General features: G+C 40.6%; 1 protein-coding gene across 1 annotated transcript in view; it reads left to right on the top strand.

The window, feature by feature from the left end:
- Positions 1-12,073, top strand: part of LOC137261849 (spectrin alpha chain, non-erythrocytic 1-like) — a 315,782-nt gene that overhangs the window by 48,414 nt on the left and 255,295 nt on the right. The window contains exons 2-3 of the mRNA XM_067799651.1: positions 6,524-6,669; positions 7,923-8,306. Of these exons, the coding sequence (XP_067655752.1) occupies positions 8,204-8,306 (103 nt within the window). The 5' untranslated portion in view covers positions 6,524-6,669; positions 7,923-8,203. The remainder of the gene's footprint in view (positions 1-6,523; positions 6,670-7,922; positions 8,307-12,073) is intronic.

Below are 12,073 nucleotides of genomic sequence, written 5' to 3'. Positions count from 1 at the left end.
GCTGCTTTTATTATCGTCTCTGCCATGCTTGTGGCTTTGACTCCGAGGTCCATCCATGGTACGACCCTGAACATGTCCAGGGCGTCCTGGAAAATGATGCTTTTAAGCTTTTACTATCATTTCCGCCGTGCTTGTGGCTTTCACCCTGCAGTCCATCCATGGTACAACCATGAACATGTCCAGGGCATCATGGAAAATGATGTTTTCAATCTTTCATGGAATAGGCCCAAAACATCTCAAATCCACACTACTTGAGTGTGCGAAAGCAACAGGATGGCCTGAAAATCCACGAATTAACGGCAAGTCGCTTAAGCTGCATTGGGACAATGCCATGCTCATGTATGCTTAGCTGACGGAGCAAAATCTCCGAGACCAACTCTGACGTCTTAAAAATCTCATATGCCGTGAGCCAGTTCAGCAAACAACTGGTGCCCGTCATAAACCTTTGCAAGAGCAGAATGCTCAAGTGGCAGCTGACCCCATGGATGTCCGCGTCAACCTCTTTCCTCTTCCTGATGGAAACTCTTCCGAGAAAGAGCCAACTGGCCCCGAAATTTTGGACCCTCACTCTTCCTCTTCTTCAGTTGCAGACCTTTCCGAAAATCCCGTTTACATTTTGTTTACTTCTATTTATGAAGAAATTTGTGATTTACCTATAGAGAAACGGAGGCCAATTAAACAACTAAACGTGTCTTTTCCCAAAAATGAAATTGATTTACTTAATAAAATTATCTCTCTAAAACTTTCTGCGGACTGTTCATTACATGAAGTAAATTGTTGTGTCTATGCTGCTGCGCGAACTTTGGAGGAACTTCATACAGTTTCCAAAGAAAAATCTTCTACTATTAAAAACAATAAACCAAAGAAAAAACGGTTTCAAGTAAAATTAACACAAACAAGAAAACATATTTCCTGGATAGAGCTGTGCCTGAAATTAAGATCATCAGGGAATTCCATGTCTAAACGACAAAAGGCAATATGGAGAAAATTAAAATTAGAGTACAAGACAACAAAAGAAAAGATACTTCTCCAAATTGTCGATTCCCTTAAGGCAAAAATAAAAGTTTGGACTGAAAGAAAGAAAAAATGGGAAAAGAAAAACAAATTTATGAAACAAAATAAACTATTTAAAAATAATGAAAAGCAATTCTATAGGCAGCTTAAAACAAGTGGTGATGGTGAGCATGATAAACGGCCTCCCATGGATGCCAATGTAAAGGTTCTGGAAACAGTTGTGGTCTGTACCCGGCAACTGTAACCTGGAGGCACCATGGGTCAGTGATTATGACCATGCAATGCAAGAGAGAGTAACTAGGTTGTTTGTGTGTTACATCTCACCAGATTGCCTGAAAAGTGTCATTAAAAAGTCCAAGTCTAATACAGCTCCAGGGCCTGATGGCATTCGAAACCGGTATTGGAAACTGTTCCCCTGTGTCCAAACACCATTACTTCACTGTTTTAATTCAATTCTCTTGTGGACACAGGTGATGTTCCTCCATGGTTCTGCAAAGGTCGCACAATACTCCTTCCCAAAAAAGGAGACTTGACTGATCCCAAAAACTTCTGGCCTATCACATGTCTAAATACTCAAAACAAATCATTCACAGGGTGTTTGACGAACCTCGTGTCATCATATTGCTCGTCAAATGAGATAATTTACAGAGAGCAGACGTGGGCGAGGAAGGGATGTTGGGGGTGCAAGGATCAACTTCTTGTACAGAAAATGATTTTGGAAGAGGCTAAAACATATCATCGCAACCTCTCCATGTCCTGGATAGACTACGAAAAAGCATATGACTCTGTCCCTCACGAATGGATTCTGAAGTCTCTTCAGCATATTGACCTCCCTGAACGACTACTTGATTTACTCAAGTCTTTAATGAGTTGCTGGTCGACTCAACTTGAGATGTACTCGCAAGGAATCTATTCCAGTCAGAAGGGGAATTTTCCAGGGGGACTCCTTTAGTCCTTTGCTTTTATGTCTGTCTCTAAATCCATTGAGTTTTCTGCTCAATAGTGAGGAAGGGTACCATCTCAGGCCTCCTCAGCACAGATCCCCATCTCTTACTCATCTCCTCTACATGGATAACATCGAGCTCCTTGCCAAAGGAGAGACCAATTTGAAAGAACAGGTTCTCCTTGTCGAGTCCTTCTCTAATCATATTGGCATGACATTTGGACTCGACAAATGTAATACTCTTCATTTGAAACATGGCAAGGTAACTAATGATGGATTGCTCAAGTTACAAGGGGGAGGAGTTATTGAGCATCTTGTGGAAGATCAGGCCTACACCTATCTTGGAATGCAAGTTCGAGACAAACTCCAGAATGCCCACATACAAGATAAACTTCGGGCCGAGTATAAATGTCGTTTAAAGAAAATCTGGAGCTCCCAGCTAAATGCTCGAAACAAGATCAAAGCCACCAATACCTTTGCTGTGCCAGTCCTTTCCTATTCCTTTGGAGTAGTTGATTGGACAAAACAAGACATCCAGAGTCTTGACCGCCTGACCAGGAGGATCATGTCAGATAACAGAGCACACCACCCTCGTTCCTCTCTTAATTAATTTATAACATTGAATTTTCTGTCCCTTTTGACAGCAGTGTGATTGGCAAGATTCAGGAAAAGCAAGAAAAATATGCGGACCTCGCCTTTGAAATGTCTCGCTTGCATCCCAAGTACACTGTCGTCAGGCTCCCCATTGTTCTCGGTGCCCTTGGTTTGGTACCTCCTGATCTCTTGGCACAGATGAGGAGGGTTCCCAGGTTCTCTACCAGGAGCACAGCCCTTCTGACAATCTGGGTAATGCAGAAGGCTGCAGTGTTGGGGAACCTCCATATTCTCTGAAAAGTTCTTGGTGGGTTCGACTAGGCAGTGTTTCCTGGGAGAAGTCCCATTCGCTGTCTGGGCTGCGTGTAGAGGGGGCGAGGGCCCTGAGCTGATGGTGAGCTCGCTGCTTTTACTATCGTCTCCGCCATGCCTGTGGCTTTGACTCTGAGGTCCATGCATGGTACGACCCTGAACATGCTCAGGGCGTCCTGGAAAATGATGCTTTCAAACTTCTCTGGAATAGGCCAATATACAGCCTGAGACGAATTCCAGCTAACAAACCTGATCTTGTTCTTTTTGATAAAACCAATGAAATTATTTATATAATTGAATTTTCTGTCCCTTTTGACAGCAATGTGATCGGCAAGATTCAGGAAAAGCATGAAAAATATGCGGACCTCACCTTTGAAATGTCTCGCTTGCATCCCAAGTACACTGTCGTCAGGCTCCCCATTGTTCTCGGTGCCCTTGGTTTGGTACCTCCTGATCTCTTGGCACAGATGAGGAGGGTTCCCAGGTTCTCTACCAGGAGCACAGCCCTTCTGACAATCTGGGTAATGCAGAAGGCTGCAGTGTTGGGGAGCCTCCATATTCTCTGAAAAGTTCTTGGTGAGTTCGACTAGGCAGTGTTTCCTGGGAGAAGTCCCATTCGCTGTCTGGGCTGTGTGTAGAGGGGGCGAGGGCCCTGAGCTGATGATGAGCTTTACCAGCCTGACTGTGCCAGGATCACCCGAACCCTCTCTGCTGCATTTTAATCTTAATCTGCAAATAATAATAATAATAATAATACAGGCCTGATGATGTAAACCTCTTCATGGTGGGCCTTGATAGAGGAATTTTATTCCCAGAACTGAACTTACATCCCCAAGTTAGGGCTCATCCTCAAGCTGCACTTTCACTGGGTTACCAACATCCAAGAGTTTAATCTTCCACATATGCGGCATAGTCAGCCTTTCTCCGGTACTCAATCCAGCCTTAATGGAGAAGGCACAGAGCCTGGCCCAGAATAACTTGGTCAAAACATCCAAAATCCACACTGCTTGAGTGTGCAATTGAGACTGGATGGCCTGATAATTCATGTATCAATGGCAAGTCGCTGGTGATTGCGAGTGGGAAGTGACTGGTCCTGAGCAGCAAAAAAGAAACCCTCAGTTTCATATTTGAGACCAGCCGACTTCATCCAGGCGAAGAAGTTGGCCGTGTTGCAGTTCTGTTCACATGTAGGCACACTACAATGGCTTCTCAGACAGATTCTCCGCAAAGGACCGAATCTGAGTAGACTTGGTAAACAACTTCACCTGATCTACTCCCATCTCTGTACTGCCCAGCAGTACAATCACCATCAATAATATCAACTTTAAATTTCAGATTGTGTCCAACAACCTTGGCACGCTTAAGTAGCTGTGGAATTCCTTGCTTTCATCGTGAGTCTTGACGTGCATCACCAGAGGATCATCTGACAGATAAATATGTGCAAAAGTACACAATAAAATTCTACCATGAAGAGGCTCCACATTAATCAAACCCCGACCTCCAGAATTGATTGGCATATATAAACGATTAAGAGAGGAATAAGGATGGTGGGCACTGTTATCAGACATGATCATTCTGGTCAGACAGTCAAGACTCTGGATGTCTTGTCTTGTACAGTCAAGTACTCCAAAGGAATAGGAAAGGACTGGCACAGCAAAAGTATTAGTAAACTCCTCCTTGTAGCCTGACCGATGCATCATTAATTACAATGGCACATTTCAAATGAATAGTAGTATGTTTGTCATGTCCAGATGTCATGACAATATCATTAGAAAAGGACTCGACAATGAGAACCTGTTCTTTCAAATTGGTATCTCCTTTGGCAAGGAGCTTGATGTCATTCATGTAGAGGAGATGAGTAAGAGGTGTTGGGGATCTGTGCTGAGGAGGTCCGGGATGGTAAACGTCCTCCCTATTGAGCAGAAAACTCAAAGGATTGAAAGACAGACTAAAAAGCAAATTACTGAAGGGGTTCATTACCAAAACGTCGACCTTCCACAGTGTGTGAACACAAAATGGCAAGGGAGGCACAGACAGTCTCCATGCACCACTGACTGGTTACAATGGGATTAAATTGTTGTTAGTCACATGGGTTATACAGGAAACAGAAATGACAAAGAAGCAGAGAGTATATGGTCATGTTAAGAGCAAAGCACAAGATTGTAAATGGAATTCAAACATTTAAACAGTATCAATAAACTTCATGTATACATTTTTAGCAAAATTATCAGTATCAGTAGTCATATATGAACAGGAAAGTGCTAAACTGTAAATGGAAATTATGATATTTTAACTCTAATAAGATAAGATAACAAATAGTGCTGGATCTGCACAGGACTACAATGGACTTTTTAATTTAACTTTAACTGAACCTTAATAAATGTGATGCCGCATCAGTAAATTACACGAGAGGGAGGTCACCAGTTGCCAGATGGTGCTTCACCTTTTGGAGATGAGACTCAGTGTGGTGGTACTTGGCCTTTTTCGGTGGGAACCTCTGACCTGCCTTGTACTGCACCATCTGTATTTCGTTCAGTTTCTGCTCTTCAAGAAGAAACATTGCCATCTCAAAAAGGTAGAAAGTGATTAAGCTGTAGATTTGCCATGATGGAAATGCTGTTTGAGATATATGTCATGCTGCCTTATGTGTGATGTGACAGGATTAACTAGTGGCATCAATTGAACACACTAAAAAAGTGACATTGAGTCAATTCAGTAATAATATTCCAGTAGGTGAACAAATCTTATACTAAAATTGGTGATCACTTTTCGCACCCGAATGCAACTTTGGGTGACTTACAGACTTTGATCCCTTGAAACAGCAACCCTAGAAGAACATACCACATCAAAGGATTTTTAACCCTCAACCCTAGGGGTCGATGTTTCGGTAGACCCCTACTGAAGGAGTCCCCCTGAAATATTCCCCTTCTGATTGGAATAGATGCCAAAGCCTGCACCTGCCCTTGTGAGTACAGCTCAAGTTGAGCCGACCAGCAACTCATTTTAGCAAATCAAGTAGTCTCTGCAGGAAGTTGATACACTGAAGTGACTTCAGAATCCATTCATGAGGGACAGAGTCATATGCTTTTTTGTAGTCAATTGAAGACATGGAATATTATTATTATTATCCAGTTGAGCACACATGTCAGACACTAAATCTTCATTTTATTTTTGAGGCAGTTTCGGAAATTCTGATATTAAAATATTTTGTTTACCTTAATAATACTATATAATATTTATAATGCAAAAGGAAATTTAATGTAGTCTCATGAGGAATTAGGAAGGCATTTTTTATCACTGGTTTCTCCCATTTAATATGGTGAAATGACAATGAATAAATAACTTCATCAAAAAGAATGAATGATGAAATCGACTTTTACAGCCTTCTTGTGTTGTGTTGTTCATATTATGTACAATGTCATAGGATGGTTTCCAAGAAATCCTTATCAGAGCCTTTATAAAAAGACATCTATTGACTAATGCTGTGGGATTTTTTTGGTTATTTTTTTAATTAATTACATTATCTAATACATCATCAACTTCCTTGACTTTAAGGGAAAATGTATCGTTTGGGCTCAGTGCCAAACAATACTGGTATTTTATGAGTATATTTATGTTGTGTGTGAGCGTATTTCAGAGTTTATGTTCTGATGTCAATAGGGAGCATCTGGGAGGAGGGCCTGCTGAGACGGTGGCTGATGGTTGGCTTTGTAGCACACCTGACACTGCGAGAGCTGTTAACGACCCGGCTGGGGACAGATGCAACTGAACAAACCAGCCTCCCACAGAGATACTGCACACCGTCAGTTAGTACATCCTTATGGCCATGCTTGGTTAGATTTGTGTGGTCAGCTTGGTCAGATTTATTCATATATTTATGTTGATATCATAACATAACAGTGTCTGTCTACCACTTCTTTGAGATTATATCCAAGCACAAATATTCTGAGCTAGCTATCTGTCTTCCATTCCTTAGAGGTATATCCTTGCACAGATACTCTAGCTGTTTGTATGCCATTTCTTTGAGGTATATCCTTGCACAGATACTCTAGCTGTTTGTATGCCATTTCTTTGAGGTCTATCCTAACACAAATACTCTGACATGTCTGTCTGTTTGTCTGTCTATCTGTCAATCCTTTGAGGTGTATCCTAACACAAATACTCTGAGATGTCTGTCTGTCAATCCTTTGAAGTTTATCCTAACACAAATACTGTGAGATGTCTGTCTGTTTGTCAATCCTTCGAGGTTTATCCTAAAACAAATACTGTGAGATGTCTGTCTGTCTGCCATTCCCTTGAGGTATATCCTAACACAAATACTGTGAGATGTCTGTCTGTCTGCCATTCCCTTGAGGTATATCCTAACATGTATGCTCTTAGCTTGAAACATTTCATCTCTCTCTGTAAGATACTGAAATGTTAAACATGTTTATCAGCAATATGAAATAGACAGGTTATGTGAAGTATTCTTTCCTGGTGTATTTGTTGATGTCAGTGATTCCCAAATTGAAACATAATCATGTAGGTATCTGAAAAGGTCACTATTATTGCTGTTGCATGATTGTTACAGCATTGATATAAGCATGTACTATGCTGGTTTGCGAATAATGTCATGATTAAATGATTAAATGTGTTTATACCAAATGATGAATAGAAGTTGCCAAATTCTCCAGGAGATTTCAAGCTGTAAATCTCAATTGGATATATTTTTCTGCTGTCAGATTTTGTACTCAGGGCTGTTTGTTTTCCATTTAGTGGAATAATGTACTTTCAAGACAATGCAAACCACCAGGGATTATACTCTTTAATCATATGCATTGAATTGTCAAAATATTGCATTTGGAAAATATTTGTATTTCTGGTGTATGATTGTAACCTTTAAAGCACTTTTTTCTTAATTTTGAATGTCACCCCTGTCTATTTATAGGGACTTGTCACCAAGCAAGTTTTGTGCAGGATAAACAGATGCACATGTGAAATTTCACATCCCTATATGGCTTACTGGAGACAGAAGGATTTGTAGTGCCAAGATGATTTATTTTAGTTAATGCATTTGCAGGTGGTATTTGAAGTGAAGAGAAAATGGAAACACTGGACTAAAAATGGCAGGTTTTCCGTATGATCCGACGTCATCATCTGTGGATCAATATTGGCTGTGCTTGGAGAACTAATCAGAGCAAGTCGCCACTGCTACTACTACTGCTGTGACTGTCCTCCCTCGTGTGGCAGCTAGTGTTTCAGTCAGTCAGTGGCTGCTGCTGTAGAGGGAGGTGGAGGAGGAGGCTGGAGGCAGTGCCTGGACTGTATCAAGGAGTACCTGGATACTACATCTTCATCAACATGTCCTCCTCTCATAAACACTGTTACGCCTCACTCACCAGCCCATCCATGACAGATGCCATAAACCTACACAACTATTCAGCCCTGAAACTGTCAGTCTTGGGTAAGTGACTCTTGATCATGTAAAGGTATGTAAATCATTTCTAGTATTCTCATCCTGAGAGAAGGTTGCCATCAGTACAGGGTCGGGATACACTGTCTCAAGGAAACAAGTTAGCACTGGTAATCTGATAAGTCTTCCTCTCTACAGAATTATTTGGAAAATTGTGGTTAATTAAGTTGGTGTTATCAAAGACTAAGGGATGGTGAAAATTGTTACTTCATTCTTTAATAATACAGGTAACTATTGAAATATATACATATATATATATAGAATCACAGTATATACTACGAGACTGAGTGGCATTCTGATGTGTGTCCAGTGTGATCGCTTCATCTCAGTGGATGCATGCCACTGACAAGCTTATTAATCAATTATTCACCGTGTAGCTTCTTCACTGTTCTGACAGCCATCATAGGTTGGCATGTCATGGGCACAGACACGTCAGGTGACAGCCATCGACAGACACTACACAGTATACAAGTGGACATGTATTACAGGTGTATTTCAACCAAATCGATCTTGGATATGTTGTAGCTGATACATTGGGATTAGTATGCTCTTCTTGTGTCCAGTATGTTTTGCACTGAGTGATGTTTTAAACATTGTAATGTTCTTTTTTTTTTTTAATGAATCTTTATCTTTTTTTTTATTGATCATTGCTGAAACTTTGCCATTGTGACATTCAATTTTGATTCACAAACATTACACAATACCTTTTAGGAAATGGACAAAAGAATAAAATGCCTCTCTAGTGTAATCCCAAATATAGCATATGTTACATTTTACCTCTTTCTTGAAGGCTTTGTGTATAGGTATTCAGAGCTTTTGGCTTGTCAGAGGGGTATGCAAAGTTCATGATCTAGCATTTCTGTGGGAATAGTGGTGGCTGATTGAGTTAGATTGCTGTGTAACAGTTCAAGGCCCAGATGTACTTTAGAATGAAAAATGTTGAAAATTGATGGTTTTACCTGCATCTATCATCTGAGTGTGTATGTAGATGGAATGGACTGCAGCACTATATGAATACCCATGTATAAATAATTATAACTTGGTATAGTATTCCCAGAAATTATTGAGAATCATGTTGCGTCATGTAACTCATTACATTTATTAACTTCTGGCGTTAAACTTACATAAACATGTTAAAACATCATCCTTTTACAGTCTCAGTCTTGTTTTAGTACTTTGTTAGACCTCCTCGCTCAGCAATGCATGCCTGAATACGCCTAGGCACACTACCCATCAAAGTTTGTAGGTAATCGTGTGACAGGGTATCCCAATATTGGACCACCTCGGCCTTCATATCTTCAATATTTCTCAGTCCCTTTTGGTTTATTATGTCCTTCATGACTCCCCACACATTCTCAATTGGGTTTAGGTCTGGGCTGTAACTGGGCCAGTCTAAAACTTGAACATTTTCGCCCGACAACCACTGTTTTGTGTAGCGCGCAGTGTGTTTTGGGTCATTATCATGCTGGAAAATCCAATCATCTTCATACAATGTTTGTGCTGTCGGAAGAAGGTGACCATTTAGAATGTCAACGTATCTTTCTTTTGTCAAGTTTCCTGTGAAAACACACAATGGCGTCACTCCGCGAGCCGATATGCCACCCCACATGTGAAACTTCGGGCTATGTTTTGGTCGCTGGTAGATAGGTTTGACAGTATCTTTGGTCCAAATTTTCACACAATTAGGGAAAAGCCAAACAGAACTTTCATCCCAAAAGAAAACATTATCCCAATCTTGATTTTCATGAGCCCGACACCAGTTTAAACGTTTTTCCTTTTGTGCATCTTTCATCAACGGCGAGGGAATTCCACGTTTTTTCACCCAATTAAGTCTCTGTAATTCCTGCCTAACTGTTTCATTGCATACCTGAGGACTTCCTCTGCTAATCATTTCATTTCTGATGTTCTCAACACTTTTCAATTTGCCAGTACTCACAATCTGCCCAAGTCTTCGGCGATCCACAAAACTGAATTTCCTAGGCCGACCTGCCCCTGCTTTGTGCTCTATCCCGGTTCCTGTTTGAATATTCTTCAAAGTTCTGTATACTGTAGACAGAGGAATACCATGTCTACAAGCTAACGCTTTAGCATCAGCCTCACCCCTTTCAAAATCATCTAGAATGAGCTTTCTTTTCTCTCTTGCTGTAAATTCTGCCATGTCAACACAGGAAGCCGTCTGCTCAGACAAGGGAGATAACTCTTGACGTAATGAGCTGCCTTCTAAGCCTTCAAGAGTTGTCTCCCTTATTTAGTATGCTTAGTGCATAGTGAAAGCCCTTTTTCCAATCTTAGCATCATTAGAAAAAAAACAAAGATTTTCTCAATAATTTCTGGGAACACTGTATGTAGCATCTTCCACTGTGTGGACCCTTTGGAGAAATGGTTTATGGCAAGTCAAAGTTGGTGTTGAAGTTAGAGCTTCATGTCAGTTTCATGGCATGGTTATTTTTACAGGGCTTTAACTTAAAATACTACCCATCAATCGATTAGACCCATTTAAAGCATGCACTGTTATGTTATGTGTAAATAAATATATGTGGTTACATCGAAGATGAAGTTGTCCACAAACCTGGGAGAACCAACTACATTATTTTTGTGCAGATGAACTGCACAAGGATCATGCATCAAATTGCTAAAATGCATGTGCAAATATCACTCATGTGAACAGTTATGTTTTGATGTATTTTTTATAAGAATTCACTCAGTTTCATCATTTATTCAACTCATGACAAAAATCTTTTCAACATTACAAATTTGTTTTACAATACATTACTTGATGTGTAACAGTACTGTTCAACAATATGGAAATTTTGCAAAAAAAGTGCTGACTGAAGTATGTGACCACATTTACACTAGTAGGTCTAAACTTTTGATGGGTAGTATATTTACTTTTACCGATCAGATATCAGTTGCACTGATGTCATAGGTCATGGTCAGCTCTGTGCGCATGCAGATTCCTAAGATTTGGTGAGTTATTACTGTTTGTGTGAGATAGGCTTTGAGCTAATACCAGACTGAGACCAGATAGATCCCAGTGAGATATGACTGTTTGAGATCAACCTTGAGTTAGGCTTCTTTGAGGCCAGATAGATCCCAGTGAGATTTGACTGTTTGAGATCAACCTTGAGTTAGGCTTCATTGAGACCAGATAGATCCCAGTGAGATATGACTGTTTGAAATAACCTTGAGTTCGGCTTCATTGAGACCAGATAGATCCCAGTGAGATTTGACTGTTTGAGATCAACCTTGAGTTCAGCTTCATTGAGACCAGATAGATCCCAGTGAGATATGACTGTTTGAAATAACCTTGAGTTCGGCTTCATTGAGACCAGATAGATCCCAGTGAGATATGCCTTTTTGAGATCAACCTTGAGTTCGGCTTCACTGAGACCAGATAGATCCCAGTGAGATATGACAGTTTGAGATCAACCTTGAGTTAGGCTTCTTTGAGACCAGATAGATCCCAGTGAGATATGACTGAGATCAACCTTGATTTTGGCTTCACTGAGACCAGATAGGTCCCAGTGAGATATGACAGTTTGAAATCAACCTTGAGTTAGGCTTCATTGAGACCAGATAGATCCCAGTGAGATGTCACTGTTTGAGATCAACTTGAGTTAGGCTTCTTTTAGACCAGATAGATCCCAGTGAGATATGACTGTTTGAGACCAACCTTGATTTCAGCTTCACTGAGACCAGATAGATCCCAGTGAGATATGACTATTTGAGACCAACCTTGATTTCAGCTTCACTGAGAC

This window comes from Haliotis asinina, chromosome 14 (assembly GCF_037392515.1).
Source record: "Haliotis asinina isolate JCU_RB_2024 chromosome 14, JCU_Hal_asi_v2, whole genome shotgun sequence".
NCBI lineage: Eukaryota > Metazoa > Mollusca > Gastropoda > Lepetellida > Haliotidae > Haliotis > Haliotis asinina.
The sequence above is the reverse complement of the archived record's forward strand: the minus strand, read 5'-3'. Positions and strand labels throughout refer to the sequence as shown.